The sequence below is a fragment of the Hordeum vulgare genome, chromosome 5H (assembly GCF_904849725.1).
Source record: "Hordeum vulgare subsp. vulgare chromosome 5H, MorexV3_pseudomolecules_assembly, whole genome shotgun sequence".
Taxonomy (NCBI): Eukaryota; Viridiplantae; Streptophyta; class Magnoliopsida; order Poales; family Poaceae; genus Hordeum; species Hordeum vulgare.
Window position 1 is genome coordinate 526,759,600 of NC_058522.1, and position 11,392 is coordinate 526,770,991.

An 11,392-nucleotide genomic window follows, 5' to 3' on the forward strand; every position below is an offset into this window, starting at 1 on the left:
CCTACGATGAGATTACTCACGAACGGTGAAGAGCATCATGGAATTGGCGATGGAGGAAGGTTGATGATGACGATGGCGACGATTTCCCCTCTCCGGAGCCCAGAACGGACTCCAGATCTGTCCTCCAGATGAAGAACATGAGGTGGCGGTGCCTCCGTATTGTAAAACGTGATGAATCCTTCTCTCTGATTTTTTTCGAGCGAAACGACATATATAGAGCTGAGTTTGGAGGCGGTGGAGCCTCGTGGGCCCCACAAGCCCTCACGGCGCGGCCAGGGGGGGTGGTCGCGGCCCCTGGGCTTGTGGCCCACTGGCTCACCCCCTCCGGTGGATCTTTGCGTATGTATTTTTCATTAATTCCAGAAAAATTCTCCGTAAATTTTCAGGTCAGTCCGAGAACTTCTATTTCTGCACAAAAACAACACCATGGCAATTCTGCTGAAAACAATGTTAGTGCGGGTTAGTTCCATTCAAATCATGCAAATTAGAGTCCAAAACAAGGGCAAAAGAGTTCAGAAAAGTAGATACGACGGAGACGTATCAACCGCCATTCCTATCGACTGGCTGGTCGGCAGGCATCTGGAGGACGACGACGTACCAATGGAGGATGTTGTCGACGAGGAACCGACACCACCCTCCTCCTCCTATGCACCAACCTCGTCGTTGCATTGCACCATGACCATCGACGGGTCGTGCCATTACATGGACATGGTGTGGGAGGAGCGGGAGGAGTAGTTCTAGGAGGCGCAGGCGAACACTGCCTACAACTACCACCTCCTCGAGGAGCACGTGTAGGGGGAGGAGAAGTTCCGGGAGGCGCATACGGATGTCGCCTACAACCACCACCTCCTTCAGGAGCATGTGTAGGCGAAGGAGTAGCTCTCCGTCTCCACGGAGGTCACGCCGGATGTGAACCTGTCAGAGCAGGAGGCGCTGCTTGACTCCTACCACTCCCCTGTGAGATTCGCCTCGCTCGCTGACGGTACCGCCAACAGGTGGAGGAGGTGGCGGCCGCCTAAAGGAGTGCGAGGATGCGGGAGAGGTGGTGTTTAGCGATACGGCCAACGAGGCGGAGGACATCACCGGTAACGGGGAAGAGTAGAGAACTGTAGTGATGGGAAACATAGTAGAAAACAAAAAAATTGTCCTACGATCAACCAGGAACACTATGAAGATACGATAAAGGTTGGGATCACGATCCTTACCATCACCGAGTTGCACCGGAAGAAGAATGTGACGATGTAGATCGTACTTGGAGTCCCTCGAACCATAGATGAACAACCCCGCGAATGTCCCACAAACGATCCCTCGAACTGAAGACCGAAAGCATGCCCTCTCTACTTGGTTGCAAGCATGCAGTCTTCATGATCCGACAATGGTTTGTTGTCCCGAGCTAATCGCCGCCAGAGAATTAGAGGGAGGATACTAAACCACACTGGACTTCTAATTATGATAATTAGAGAAACTAGATCTATCTCTAATTAGTCAACTAGGACCAACTAGAACTAGAACTAAAACTAGAAGAACTAGAGGAGGCTCCAAAATTTGTGTCTCAACTCTGAGTAGGGTGGAAATCCTTTACTATATTTAGGTTGGAGGGGAGAGGAGGGGCGCCACCCAAGGAGGGAAAGTGTTCCCTCCTTGGCCGACCAAGTGTAACAGCCCGAAACCGACGCTCCACAAGATTCCCCTTTTATTCTGTTGTCGTCGTGTTAATTATTTGGTTATCGCATTCATCATCGCATCATCCGCATTGCATCGACACTTCGTTTTTGTCATTTTTCCCCAAAACTTGTATCTGTTGTTAGTTCTCGGTTCTCTCATTTTTTGTCGTTGGGCGTTTGAGACCAACCACACACGCACGCGCTCGCGACATTGTGAAAAATATTATTTTTAAAAGTGTGTATAAAACTTTTTCGGATTGGGTCAAAAGTTGGCATGCGGTCTTGGTTTATTGTAGGTAGGCCGCTTGCCAAATTCATCACAATCGGAGTTCGTTTGGTGCTTGAACCATTAAATATATAGCGACACTATAGCCGGTCAAATTGTAAGACGTTTCGGTGTTTAAAAACATTGTCACGGGTCGCAAACCTCCCTCTCATCCCCACCTAGCCCATTTACATAGCCCATCATAGCCCAGCTAGCCCCTCCCCCGTGATCGGAGTCGTCACATTGCAATCGAAGGCTCCAAATTCGTCCCCAAAACCCTCTAACCCTAGCCCTGCCTTATATATACATCCTCCCCATGCCAAATTTGGACATCTCCATCTCCTACCTCGGGATCTGCACCATTCCAACAGCCAATCGCCACCTGGTCGCCCCTCTCACCCACCTCCCTCGGCCGCCGGCTCGCCTAGGCCTAAAGCGGGCCCGCCTGAGCTCACCCGGGCCCGAGAGAAGTCGACGCCGCCGTGCGAGCTCTGCCCCACGCTCCAGCAGCTCCGCCACCTTGAGCCATCGCCTCCCTGCACCCTTCGGCGACCCACCGCCTCTCCGGCCTCCATAGCCCCGTCGTCAGCGACCACCGGGTCGAGCCCCCTCGCCCCTGCCTTCTTCCTCTCCCTCTAGCTCTCTCTCTCTCTCTCTCTCTCTCTCTCTCTCTCTCTCTCTCTCTCTGATCTCTCTCTCCTCGTAGGTGAGCCCTCCATGGCGCCGCTACAGCAACCCGTCGCCTGATGGCCTTGTCGCGTCGGATCCGACGACATCCGATCCAGATCTGCCTCCGCCCTCGTGCCGCCCGCCGCCGTCGCTGCACTCTGGATCGAGCGAGTGCTCGTGTTGACCGCAACCTCGATCTACTGCCGCACTACACATGCGAGGCCGCTTGGACCAGCCCCGCGCCAGCCGTCTGCCTCGCCGCGGCCCACGTATCTAATGCCCCCACTTAGCCCAGTGTCGTAGCCGGGCGAGCATCACTGCGCCGCCCCGCCTCCTCTCCGAGTGGGTCGAGCCGAGCAAGGTGAGCTTGTGCACAGTCGCCCCCATGTGATGCCGAGCGATGTATAACTATGTTGCTCCACTATTTAGTCAATGTCTTGGTCAGATTCGGCCCAGATATTTTTTTTAATGTATGTGATTTGCCTATTATCTAGGGATTTTAGTAATTACAATAAAATGCATGTTTTAGAAATACTAGTAATAAGGAATAACTAATTAACCGAGCATCACATGTAAAAACTTTATGTATGTAAAATGACTAGAATTTCGTGGAGATTCATAATATCCCACTTTCACACATGTTAAAAATATTTAAACTTGTTATTTGCATTATTTTGCGTGATGTCATATTAAAATGATTTAATTCATAGCAAAATAAGTGCGCATTGGATTTTAAAACTTTATACATGAAAAATACTTAGAATTTTGTGTAGATTAATAATATACCATTTTCAACCATGATAAAAATGTTTAAACTTGCTTTTAATTAAATTTACGTAAATGCCATGTTAAAATGATTTATTTCATAACTATATAACCGTAGCTCCGATTAAAAAATTGTAGAATAACATGGTGGCATTTATTTTGCTGGTTAACAACTCTAAATTGTGTTATAGGAAGAATAGTATCGAAATCTTAATTTGCATATGAGGATTTTCTGGAATTGTTATTCATTGTTCCAGACTCATTTAAACTTGCGTGGAATTTCATGTAGTTCCATAATATCTTGTTGCATACATGATTTAACATGCGCGTGGTTGTCATTTGCATGCATTTTGCATTCATGAGATATTACCTTGTGTTGGTCATATCTTTTAGACCGTAACTCCGTTTGAGATGATCCATCTATCTAAATCAACTAGAATGATGTGTAGTATCACATGATCCACTTTATTTTGTTGTTTAATAATTATAAAATATGATTAGTTGAGATCTGGATCAATTTCTCAATTAACATATGGGGTCATTTCGGAAACGCTATAAATTGTTTTCGACCTCATTTAAAATGCCTAGATAGTGTAGTTTATTTATGCTTCACCTCTTGTCATGTTTAACAACATTTAATATTGTCATGTACCTAAACGGGGGTGAACTAAGTAATTTAAATATGGATTTTTGTCAGTATGCAACCCGTTGCATATTGAACTTCACTTAATGTGTAGTGTTTGATAGTCGTAATTGTCATGCCTTGCATAATTAAACCACACATGCATCATGTCATGCATATGTTGTGGTGTTTATCGTGTGTTGATTATTATTTTTAGATTGTTTCTTCTCGCCAGAGTTTCGAATCGCTTCAGAGTGTGAGGATTCGTTCGACTATGTTGGTTTGTCTACTTCACGGAATCGTTCTTCTTCAAAGCGGGATCTGAGGCAAGATGATCATTTCCCTAGATACCACTACTATCATTGCTATGCTAGTTATCTCATGTCTATCGCCATGTCTCACTTCCTACCACGTGTTATGTCAAGCCTCCCAACATTTCCATGAAAAGCCTCTAACCCCTCCACATCCCAACAAATCTTTGTTTGGCTATGTTACCGCTTGCTCATCCTTCTTATAGCGTTTCTAGTTGCAGGTGTAGTTGCTTCCATGTGGCAACATGGATTCCTTATTATATCACCATATTATTGCTATTTAATTTAATGCACCTATATACTTGGTAAAAGGTGGAAGGTTTGGCCTTCTAGCTCGGTGTTTTGTTCCATCTTTGCCGCCCTAGTTACTTGTGTACCCGTGTCATGTTCCATATTGAGCGCTCCTAACATGCTTGGGGTTGTTATGGGGACCCCCTTGATCTTTTGTTTTAGGATAAAACTCATCTAGCAAGGCCCAACATTGGTACTATTTGCTTAATAACAACTAATAAAATTTGCATAGGGCATTGATCACCCCATGGATAATTAATCAAACCCCGGGGCTAGTGCTCCTCATGAGTGTTGGTCCAACCCGGAGCAGCTTATTAACACTCCCGAGGGCAACTCGGTGTTTTGGTGTGGTAACCATCGTTCATCCGTTGTGCCGTGAGAATGAGATAAATGGCTCATATCGAGATCATCGGTACGTCGGGCGGCCTTGCTACCTTTCTCGAACATCTTGTGCGAGGGATTCCAAGGATACTTTTGGATATCTCAAGGTTGAGGTTTTCCACCAGGAATCCGAGGAGATCACGGGTTTTTCATGGTCGAGGTTTCCGACACAGCTTGTGGTAGTTGGTCATGGACTAGTTGGAGCACCCCTGCATGGTTAAATCTTTCGAGAAGCCATTCCCGCGGTTATGTTGCGTCTTGGAAACTTTGTTTAACACCCGTTCATAGCAAACTTGAAGTAAATTTAACTAAAATATGTCAAGTGAACGTAACCGTGACTGACTCTTCTCGTGAGTTCTGCATCCGAAAGAGTACACAGTGGGGTTATGTTTGACGTAAGTAGGTGTTCAGGATCACTTCGTGATCATGATTAGTTCATGCCCGTTATGCGTAGATCACCCCCTCTTATTCTTGTACTCGTAAGTTAGCCAGTCAAATAAATGCTTATTCGCTTGCTGCAGCCTCATCACTTAACCATACCTCACCCATTAAGCTTTGCTAGTCTTGATACCTTTGGAAATGAGATTGTTGAGTCCCTTGTGGCTCACAGATTACTACAACAACAGTTGCGGGTACAAGTAAAGCGATACTTTGACGTGAGCGCGATGATTGTTCTATTTGGAGTTTCTTCTTCTTCTTCTTTGTCGATCTAGGATGGGTTCCAGGCCGACAACCTGGGATAACAAGGATGGACGTCGTTCTTTTACCAGTTTGGTTTCATTCGTAGTCAGACCTACTCTTCTCCATGATGATTGGATGTATTGATGTATTGTGATGTTTATGATTAGCTTGTGGCTAGTGTAAGACAACTCCATACACCCATCTCTTCTGTATATGTACTTGTAACGATATCAATTCTTGCAAAACGACAAGATGCACTTCTATCCCTGTCAAGGCCCTCGAGCCAAAATAAGGATATGATCACATCTTGGATGTTACATCAAGGGAGGAGGAGTTGGACTCCTCCCCCACCCAGATTTGGCCTCCTTCCTTAGGGAAGGGAGGCGTCTCCTACTTGGGCCCTCGTGTCCCAAGTTACCTTCCACCTCTTGGCCTTTTAAGACGCGTTGATATTAAATTAAATATAAAATCATTATAAATACTTTCAAACCATTTTATGTATAATTTACCCCGAAAACATTTTCACATATGTATTATTTATAGGTAATACCCGGTATTATCTCATTCTCTACAGAACCCTTCTCGTGACCCTGAAACGCTTTCGGATCCTCTCGAAACTATTTTGAATATTAATGAAGCAATTTCAAAAATACGTTTTCATCACTCTTGTCCTACTAACAGTTAGCAGATCATGATTACCTTAATCTAGTGACCCCGTAGGTTCGGTAACTCATAGACATGAACGAAACCCCTTTGTTCAATGACCGATAGCGGAACAATGGACATCCACATCGATCCCTCTGAGAACATGAATGATATTCGAGTGAACCTTTGGTTACCTTGTGACATTCCCTTTGCTTCGCGATACTTTACAAACCCCAAGATGTATCAATACCCTCTTGAGTCATCACATGCTCACTATACCGTTATTCTCGTTACCGATTTTGTTCTTCGTTCTCGTTTTCGTGTTCCGGCATGCTCGTGACTAAGGGACATGTGTCTGGCCATACGACGATTGATGCCATCACACCGAGAGGGCCCTAAGAATATATCTCCATCGTTGGAGGAGCAAAACCCACTCTCGAGCTATCTAGTCCCTTGTCAAACTTTTTGTTGAACCTGAAAGTTTTAGTTATGATCATCTAGTTATAGATGACGTTTGAGTAACCCTAAAGCTTACCGTATGGTAAGAAGTGACCACAATACTCTCATGTTCAAAGAAATATAAAACACATGTTAACACTATGTGTTATAACAATTGAATTCAGATGATATTATCTTAAAGTATAACAAACAAGTTAATGAGTCGATTCAATATGATCGTTTTTCTAATGTCATAATGCGAGTGTTGTTCTAGGACTATCGTTACACTTGATGATATCCTAAGATCCGAAAAACATGACCACCAGTCTTAGAGGCAAGACTAGTTCCTTATTTTAACTGTTTATAATTATCTTACTTGGCTGTCGATAGCAAGGTTCATATGGTGTCTTTGCGAGTCTAAAGATTTATCAGATACTCAATGGCCAAATGTCATAATGTCAATGGCCAAAGATATCAATGTCATAATGTCTTTGCCTCAATGGCCAAATGTCTTTGCGATTCAATATGATCGTTTTTCTAATGTCATAATGTCAGTGTTGTTTTAGGACTATCGTTACACTTGATATCCTAAGATCCAAATACATGATCACCAACAATACTTAAGTCGGTCTTAGAGGCAAGACTTGTAACCTTATTTTAACTGTTCATTATTCTCTCACTTGGCTGTCGATAGCAAGGTTCATATGGTGTCTTTGCGAGTCTAAAGATTTATCAGATACTCAATGGCCAATGCTGTGTTCCTCTGAAAAAAAAATCCCCGGGGGCACATATTAGTTAGTCTGTCCTCTCAAAATATAATTAAACACCACGTCAGGGATTATTATTTTTTTCTTTTTGGGAGACGTCAGGGATTAGTTAGTGGGTTATTAATCGGGTCGTCCCCGCACCCGCAGAAAAATAATAAAACGGCGGTCCAGTCGCGGGGGAGAGGCAGAGCCCAGCAGCGGAGCGAGACGGACGAGCGAGCGAGCGCCACCGCCTCCCACCAAGAAAGCGGCGCGGCAAAAAGGGCAGGAAACCCTAACCCCCCCGCGCCACCGTCCCAGATCCGGGCCTCCCCCGCGCGATGGCCGAGGCTCCGGCGGCGAGCCGCAGGGCGGAGGAGGCGGGGAGCCGGCGCCGCGCGGAGGAGGAGGCGGAGGCGGCGGCCGCCGCCGACGGGGACGGGGACGGGGACAGCAGCGTCTACACCTCCGAGGACGAGGGCACCGAGGACTACCGCCGCGGCGGCTACCACGCCGTCCGCCCCGGCGACACCTTCAAGCAGGGCGCCTACGTCGTGCAGTCCAAGCTCGGCTGGGGCCACTTCTCCACCGTCTGGCTCGCCTGGGACACCGCCCACTCCGTACGTGCTCACCACCCCCTTCGCCTCGCCTCGAACCCCCCTGTTAAAATCACCCCGTTACCTCTAGGATTCGCGACGAGGATATGTAGTGAAAACAACATCGATCTGGATGCAGCTGTCTGCCTGCCCACCAACTGTTTGCTCTTTTGTCCCAGAGCTTATATGCAGAAATGCTAAATCCATTTCTCATCATTACTGTTTTTTTCGTCAATTCCATCGCACTGCACTAGATATTTTGATGTTTTACGCCGCTTGCCTAGAGGCTCAGGCAGTCAGGCTGCTCCTGTCCAGCGTTTCTGAATCTTTTGGTTATCTGTGCAGAGGTATGTGGCCCTGAAGGTGCAGAAGAGCGCACAGCACTACACTGAGGCTGCCATGGATGAGATCAAGATCCTGAGGCAGATTGCCGACGGTGACCCTGAAGACTCCCGCTGTGTTGTGAAGCTTCTTGACCACTTCAAGCACACAGGTCCCAACGGGAGCCATGTCTGCATGGTGTTTGAGTTTCTTGGTGATAACTTGCTCACCCTGATCAAGTACACGGACTATCGTGGGATTCCGCTTCCAATGGTTAAGGAGATATGCCGGCATGTGCTCATTGGCCTTGACTACCTCCACCGCGAGCTTTCAATTATCCACACTGACCTGAAGCCTGAGAACATATTGCTCGTGTCCACTATTGACCCGTCAAACGATCCCCGGAAGTCAGGTGTGCCACTGGTGCCACCTACTGCAAGGGCCATCGAGCCACCTCCAAGGGCTCCTGCTGGACCATCAACGAGTAGTGGCCTCACCAGGAACCAAAAGAAGAAGATACGGAAGAAAGCCAAACGTGTAGCTGCTTCAACTGCAGAAGGCAATGGGGCAGTGGCATCCGCTGACACAGACGAATCAGATGATAAGGGAGATCTGAGTACAGCAAATGAGGGCAGTCCTAGCCAGGATGGGGACAGGAAGAGAGGAGGGCATAGACGGGGCAGCAAAGGGACTAGGAAGAGGATGGCGATGGAAGCTGAACTAGGCTGCAAGCTGGTTGACTTTGGAAATGCATGTTGGACGTACAAGCAGTTCACAAGTGATATCCAAACAAGGCAATACAGGTGTCCTGAGGTCCTTCTGGGCTCCAAGTATTCTACATCTGCTGACCTGTGGTCCTTTGCATGCATATGCTTTGAACTTGCCTCAGGAGATGTGCTCTTTGATCCGCATAGTGGAGATAACTTTGACAGGGATGAGGTATTTCTGTTCATTTCCTCACTTTGGTTTCGACTAAGAACATACTTTCAACATTATGGATCTGTACCCTGTTTATCACCTGGTAAATGATGCCCCCATTTTAACTTAAGAAAGGTTCTCATCACAATCAACAGCTGACTCTCTGATACCTACATTCCAGTAGTTTTTCTTCCATACCTTCAATTTACTTCTCCAAACTATACTTGAAAAGCCAAGCCTCTTGTAGCAGGTTCTTTTTTGTTGCAAATTTTTAATAATTACAGTTAAACTTGCATTGTTATTGTCATGCTATTATATATTTCTTCTGATTTTAGTTAAGCGTAACATCGCCAATGTTTTAATAATAGCTGGGCCTGGGCTTGAAAGATGTACATGCAGTTTGGTTGCTACTGGGAGTGCACAAGTCATGGCCCAGTATAATTCTGGTTTCTTAGTTAAGCTTTTTTTTAAGACAAGCCCATTGATTCTAGATGCACTTTATGAAGGAAATAATAAACTAAATAGTAGACAATGCTATGAGCCTATGATGTCAAAAGTCATCTGGTTATGAAGCAGTCATTTTAATCATGAAACAGGCACCATTAACTCTTTCTTGCAATTTCTGGAAACAATTATTTGTCTTACTATTGCCTCTTGAATACGTGCGAACTTTACACTCCGTGGGCTGAACTGGATTTTGGTATTTAACCATGATAAGCTAAAGGTATTTTCAACATGTTTAATAAAGTCACTTTGGCTTCTTTGTGTTGTTGTGATACATTGTACTATTATATTGAAAGCTAGAAGATCTAAACTATACTATTTGTTTGAGTTGAGCTGAAACTAAATCCTTTATGCTGTTTGTTGTAGTCGATTGACTGCTGCATATTTCTGCACGTAAGTGCTGAGTTCCACTACATATATATTATTCAAACAGTATGATCGAGTATTCTCTTTTATGATGCCAACCATGAGACTTTGTTGGAAACACAGTACAAAAGTGGGCGTAGACTAAGACATGCTATTTTTTAATGAAATTGTCTGTTTTTACTCTCCTTTTGGAGTTCATTCTAAGCAATTTCCACTTGAAGCAGGATCACCTTGCGCTGATGATGGAGCTACTTGGAATGATGCCTCGAAAGGTAAGGGTGTTTGCATTTTCCTTTTTATAAGCAAATGCTACAATTGTTTGTAGTTTTGTGATAGATCCTAAGTTGAATTTCCATTTTGTAGATTGCCTTGGGTGGCCGATATTCACGTGACTACTTCAATCGTTACGGGGACTTGAGGCACATCCGTCGCTTGCGGTTCTGGCCTCTCAGCAAGGTGCTTGTTGAGAAGTACGAATTCAGCGACATAGACGCCATTGCCATGTCAGATTTTCTCGTCCCGATACTTGATTTCGTTCCTGAGAAGCGTCCTACAGCTGCCCAGTTGCTTCAGCACCCATGGTTTGATGCTGGACCCCTTCGACGGCAGCCCAGAGCGCTGGCGGACACGGAGAATGATGGTATTCCAGAGAACAAAGGCAAGGAGAATGGTGATGAAAGAGATGCAATGGCTGCGGAGCTGGGTAACATCGCCATAGATGGTGCTTCTTCATCCAAGACAGTGAAGGATCCCCAAGCAAGTTCCAAGCAAAAGAATGGAAACGGTACGCCTTCTAAGAGGTGAGGTGCCGCCATTCGGTCTACAAGACTCGGTTTTCGGTTCAGATTGCTCCATGAGTGGGAAAAATGAGTGTTCGTTAGGTTTGTGATGTGCTAGGATATCTACCCATGCGAAAAAGAGTAGCAGGCCAGACATATGTTGTATGAGGTTGGTCGAACAGAATTAGATTTGTTGGGGTTGATGCGGCTCCTGACCTTTTTCCCCCGGACATATTCTTTTGTACAATCAGAGCTCCATTTTTTTCAAAGTTGTTTCTTAGTTTTATGCGTGAACCACGTGAAAGGAGCTCTGGGTTGTGAGGCTGTCTTCCGGCAAGTTAGTTTTGGCTGTATTCTGCTTAGATTGAATAATAAGGTGCTTGCTGTGTTTAGGGTAATTTGAGCTGTGGCTACGCCCGGTGATGTCAAT

The 11,392-nt window shown here is 45.6% G+C and overlaps 1 protein-coding gene across 2 annotated transcripts; it reads left to right on the plus strand.

The window, feature by feature from the left end:
- Positions 1-7,690: 7,690 nt before the first annotated feature.
- Positions 7,691-11,360, plus strand: LOC123452225 (SRSF protein kinase 1-like). 2 transcript variants are annotated; one of them, XM_045128840.1, is made up of 4 exons: positions 7,691-8,098; positions 8,420-9,334; positions 10,405-10,455; positions 10,547-11,360. In XM_045128840.1, exons 1-4 carry the CDS (start codon positions 7,820-7,822, stop codon positions 10,985-10,987), a joined length of 1,686 nt encoding a protein of 561 aa, XP_044984775.1. In that variant the 5' UTR covers positions 7,691-7,819; the 3' UTR covers positions 10,988-11,360. The 2 variants fall into 2 exon arrangements, with proteins under 2 accessions (XP_044984775.1, XP_044984776.1); XM_045128841.1 differs by having other exon boundaries at positions 10,408-10,455.
- The last annotated feature ends 32 nt before the right edge of the window (positions 11,361-11,392 follow it).

Bases quoted from the DNA above. Each gene is read 5' to 3' on its own strand.
- LOC123452225 (XM_045128840.1), top strand. From the start codon at position 7,820: ATGGCCGAGGCTCCGGCGGCGAGCCGCAGGGCGGAGGAGGCGGGGAGC. The intron at 8,099-8,419 runs GTACGTGCTCAC...TTATCTGTGCAG, and splicing joins CCTGGGACACCGCCCACTCC to AGGTATGTGGCCCTGAAGGT. The intron at 10,456-10,546 runs GTAAGGGTGTTT...TCCATTTTGTAG, and splicing joins TTGGAATGATGCCTCGAAAG to ATTGCCTTGGGTGGCCGATA.